Genomic DNA, 5,164 nt, shown 5'->3' with positions numbered 1-5,164 from the left:
CGATCTCCTCTCCCCCTCTATCCCCCCACATCCTCTCAGGGCCCCTTCTCTCTCTCTCTTTCTCCCTCTCTCTCTCTCTCTCCACATCCTCTCTGGGCCCCTCCTCTCCCTCCCTCTCTTTCTCTCTCCCCTCACATCCTCTCGGGCCCCTTCTCCCCCCCCCACCCTGTCTTCTCTGGGCCCCTTCTCTCTCCAGCCCTGCACCTTCTTTGGGAACTTGAGCTTGTCGTGAGGCCTGTGCCTCTCCCTGCAGTCCCACAGATGCACACACACACACACACACACACACACACACACACACACACACACGAATATGCACATACACACCCATGTGGTGGCCAATGGCTCCCCATCTGCTGGTGGCTGTGCCGCCCGGGCACCACCCTCCCATACTCGTGGGATGGCTGGTGGGTCCAGCTAGGGTCCGCTCTCCCCCCTACCCAGGCTGCACTGCCGAACAGGGAGGCCTGAGGTGGAGTCTGCAGGCAGGGACACGTGCGCATGCCTGCACCAGAGCACGTCCATGCCATGACGCCCAGCTGCAACCAGGTGTGCCATGCCACACTGGGACTGTGGTGGGCAGGTACACCTCCACCCGGAGCCAAACCCACCCTTAGCGGGTCCTCCTCCCCTACGTCCAGGAGTGCGGGGTGGCCTCCAGTGGGAACTTCTGAGGGCCCCACCTCAGCCCTCGCCTGCACAGGAGCCCCCACCTCTCTCTCCGCGTGGCTCCGCTTGGCCACCATGTCCCGGAGGCTGTCTCTGAGAGCCGTGGCCTCTTTCTGGTGGGCAGAGATGGCCTCCCCAAACTGGACCTGGAGTGTGGTAAGCTCCCTGGTCGTGGCACTGATGGTGGCCTGCAGGGAGGAAGCCCATGGTGATGGTCAGGCTGCCTGCCCGTAGAAACAGGGTCTCCCTGCACCACGCCTGGTCTCGAACCAGACCAGCTGCTGGGGCTGAGCAGGGCCAGGGGCTGAGTCAGGCCCTCCTGCTGACCATGTCGGGGACGTCGGAGGGTGATGTGCACGGAGCTCTGGGGGAGCCCTCACTGCGGGATAGGCAGGGGTGGAGGGGCCCTGTCAGGCTCACCTAGCCCTTTCCTGCCCACGATAGTCCTGGTCGGCTGCTCTGCCTAGCTCAGAAGGGACCAGGACGGTCATTGCCAAATGAGAAGAGGCCACCTCGGCCTGGCTGGCCAGCTGGCCACATGGCCTCGTGGGTGTGGGGCACTCAGGGCCCGGGCTGTGAGCAGCCGCCATGCTCACACAGGGACGGGGCCCTCCCGGAGCAGGCATCTGACTGTTCCCAGGGACCGGGTCTGCCTGTGGGTGTGAGGAGGCGGGACCCCAGAGCGGGAGAGGCAGCGAGGCTGGGAGAGGCCCCACTGTGTGGATGGGGCTAGGGGCATCCACGCCCACCAGTTCTGAGGTGCCTGGGGTACCCTCTGCTCGGCCTGCACACCCCGGGCAGGGCCGGCCTGCAGGCGTGGCCGCCACGTGCGGGCCTGCTCCGATCTCTCAGGGTTAGCTCAGTCCGGCCTGTCGTCTTGCCAGTCACACCACCAAGGCCTCCTGGGATGGCCGACTGAGGGCACCTCGGGCGGGCAGCAGGCTGGAGCTCATGCTGCTCATGGGTACCGCTGGGATGGGCTCCCCTGCTCTGCCTCCTCGGCTCCCGGTCCTGCCTCCTGTCCGCATGTCCCCGTGGTGGCACGTTCGGCTCGCTCCCGGCCATGCCCCCAGCCATAGCACTGGTGCTTGGGAGGCTATGCAGGCAACCCTGGCGGGTGGCCCTGAGGACGGCAGTGACTGAGACAGGGCCAGCCCGCCCGTGTCATGGTGTACCACCCTGCACTTGCATCCCTCAGCGGGCGCCTCTGCCCCTTCTCTCAGTGGTTCAGTTTCCGTTTTCTGAGCTGAGGTGGTAAAGAATGCTTAATGAGCTTCCCACGGAGGCAGCTGGAGCAGACGGGCAGTGCCAGAGAAGGCTGCGGCCAGCTGGTTCCCAGGGAGGCTCCCGGAACACAGGCCTCGGGGTGGAGCGGGGGTTGCAGCTGGGCCAGGTCTGGGCAAGGAGGGGTGCCACCACGATGCGTGGGCTCAGAGCGTGCCTCCCAGGGAGAGCCGAGGCTTGGGGTAAGACTCGCTGTGCCAGACCCTCGGCTAACCTGCTGAGTTCCCCGGGGCCAGGCAGGAGGAGGCAGCCAGGTCCCAGCTGACACGTCCTCCTGCTGCGCGGAGCTCTGGGGGGTGTCGGACAGTCCCCGCCCCGGGTACCGGTCGACTCACTCCCGCCCGGGAAGCCCTTTCCTGGCCCTTGCGTGTCCCGGCCCCAACCCACTGCCTGTTCACACCTCCCGGGCAGTCAGCAGCCCCGTTCACAGGACAGGCAGCAGGGTCCCTGGCCCGGCACCTTGGGCCACTTGTCCAGTGCATGTCCCGGGGCTGGGGATCTGCCAGAGCAGGTGGAAAGGGCTTCCTGGGCGGGAGTGAGCCAGTCCCAGGGGCACAGAGGGCGGGGCCTGGAAGCGCAAGAGGCAGGAGCCGAGAGAGCTGTGACCAAGCCGGTCAGGCCTTGCCCTCGACCTGCCTGCTGCCGAGGAGAGGCTGTGAGCTCAGGTGCCTCGAGTTGGCTCCTTCCTTGCCCAGTGCTCACACCCACCCTCCATCTGGACAAGATCCTGGCGGCTGCCCACAGCCCCTGCTCACCACCGCAGCCCCGCCTCCCTGCAGCGGCCTCCACTCTGCACCTCCCATAGAACCCAGTCTGTGCTTGGAGGTGCCGAGCCTTGCCCCGCCTACATGCAGGCTCTGCACAAGCGGTCAGGGGCCCCAGGAAGCCACGCTGACCGTATGCAGCAGGCTCTGTGCACGGGGGCCTCTGTTCCATGGCTCTCCTGGCCCCCAGCAGACCCAGCTCCTGGCCGAGGGTTAGCCTGGGCACAGGTTGCAGTGACCAGCCCGAGGCTTTTCACAGAGCTCGAGGGCCAGGATGGGGCTAAGTGGCCCGGTGGGACTAGACTGGTGGGGGCCCCCTCCCCGGTCTCTGCCACTCCCGAGGGTGAGGGGGAACAGGGCCCGACAGGGTCACTGTCTGTGCCAGGTGCCATGGGCAGGGACCGGGAGCCCGGTGTGGGTGCACTGCGGCCTTCCCTGCCATAAACAGCAGAGCTGGGGAAACTAAGGCTTAGGCAGGTGGGGGTGGGGGTGTCATACCACTGGGCCGGGCAGGAATGGGCCATCTAGTCCCTGGCCAGGGCCACCTAAGGCTCACCTCTGCCTGCTTCTGCCGTCTCTGGGCCTCCTGCCGCACCCACTCCAGTTCCCGGGCAGCCCTGGAGAGCTCCTCCTGCAGTCGGCTGCTCTCTGCCTCCTTCAGAGCCAGGGCCTGGATGGGACAGGGCTGCTCATGAGAGAGCCGGGAGGCTGGGGCAGGCTGAGAAGCCAGGAGAGCTGCAGTCGCGCTGGGCCTGGACACAGCACACTGGTCCCCAAACCTCTGCTGCTGGGGAGGGGAACAGAGTGGCGGCCCCTTCGCAGAGATCCCTGCCCGGTGTGCTGGCGCCCTTCCCCACCTGCCTGGCTCCAGATACCCCCCAGCACACACCTGGTGCTCCATGAGGCCCTGCCCCAGTACCCACGGGGCCCCAGGCTGAGCAGAAGGGATCGGGCCATGCCTGTGTGGGTTAGGTGCTGCTATCGTGGCTCGGCCCCTGGGGCATGGGCAGCCTGGGGGCACGGCGGACATGCATGCTGGCAGCGCTGTCTCCTGTAGCCCCTGCTCACCACCGCAGCCCCGCCTCCCTGCAGCGGCCTCCACTCTGCACCTCCCATAGAACCCAGTCTGTGCTTGGAGGTGCCGAGCCTTGCCCCGCCTACATGCAGGCTCTGCACAAGCGGTCAGGGGCCCCAGGAAGCCACGCTGACCGTATGCAGCAGGCTCTGTGCACGGGGGCCTCTGTTCCATGGCTCTCCTGGCCCCCAGCAGACCCAGCTCCTGGCCGAGGGTTAGCCTGGGCACAGGTTGCAGTGACCAGCCTGAGGCTTTTCACAGAGCTTGAGGGCCAGGATGGGGCTAAGTGGCCCGGTGGGACTAGACTGGTGGGGGGAGGAGGAGGAGGAGGAGGAGCCACCAGGCCAAGGGCAGGTGCACCTCGGCACACTGCAGCAGGGCGGCTCCTCAGCCCTGAGGGCCTCTCGAGGTAGGGACGTCTGGCAGGGCTGGGGCCTGCCCTGAGCTGGGCTTACGGTGGTCATGGTGGCCCACCACGTGGTCGGGGTAGGCTGTCACTTGGGCCCACAGGGCTGTCGTAGTGGCCTTGTGGGAGAGTGTACATGCCCATTTCTCCATCCTAGTTCTCTATAGGTCCCCTGAGACGGACGTCCACCGGCAGGGCAGGCAGAAGCCTAGGGAAGTCCACACGTGGCCTGGTCTCAGCTGTCCCAGTGCCTGGCGTCTGCCCAGTGGCCGTTCCCTGGCTGGGACCCCTCTCCGGGGCCATGAGTGACGTTGGGAGGTGCATACAGCCACGTGCAAACAGGCGGCTGTGTGGCCCATGGGTAGACCGTGGTGGGAGAGGGGCCGTGGGGGGCCTTGACCAGGCCCCTCCCCAGACGTGTGCCCCGTGGGTGACAGCACAGGGTGCACACGTCACCCACTGTGCCTGGCTCTGCCCAGCCTCAGTCCGCCCCTCTCCACCCACAGCCCTCTCGTCGTCCAGCTCAAGGGAGACACAGGCTCCCCAACACCCGCACCTGGCAGGGGACCTGGGCCCACACGCCTGTCCTGCTGCCCCGGCTCACGTGGCCTGGTGCTGCCAGAGCTGCCCACCTGCCAGCACTCTGCGAATGCTCTCTGCCTCCCCACCCACACCTCCTCCCCGAGCCTCCACCCTCCTCCCCACCCATGCCTCCCATCACCTCCCACATGCGTGGGGCAGATGGAAGGGCACTGAGAACAACAATGGGTGACGGGCACTGGGGCACTGGGCGGGCCTCTGCATGTGTGCCTAGGAGGGCGGGTCCCGGGGAGCGAGAGGCGGGGTGGGCGAGGCCTGTCCTCCAGGCCTGTCCTCCAGGGTGCCTGCGAAACTCGAAGCCCAGCAGGGTGGCCTAGGAGGGCTGAGCTGGCCCCGCTCGTGGGCGCGGCGGGTGCCCCAGGCACC

The 5,164-nt window shown here is 67.0% G+C and overlaps 1 protein-coding gene across 1 annotated transcript in view; it reads right to left on the bottom strand.

Annotated features, from left to right (window-relative positions):
* CROCC2 (ciliary rootlet coiled-coil, rootletin family member 2) overlaps positions 1-5,164 on the bottom strand; it is a 62,032-nt gene that overhangs the window by 26,587 nt on the left and 30,281 nt on the right. The window contains 2 exon segments of the mRNA XM_027766995.1: positions 714-857; positions 3,274-3,452. Coding sequence (XP_027622796.1) covers positions 714-857; positions 3,274-3,452 — 323 coding nt within the window.

Source organism: Tupaia chinensis, unplaced genomic scaffold, assembly GCF_000334495.1.
Source record: "Tupaia chinensis unplaced genomic scaffold, TupChi_1.0 Scaffold143823_1, whole genome shotgun sequence".
In the NCBI taxonomy this organism is placed as follows: Eukaryota; Metazoa; Chordata; class Mammalia; order Scandentia; family Tupaiidae; genus Tupaia; species Tupaia belangeri.
The sequence above is the reverse complement of the archived record's forward strand: the minus strand, read 5'-3'. Positions and strand labels throughout refer to the sequence as shown.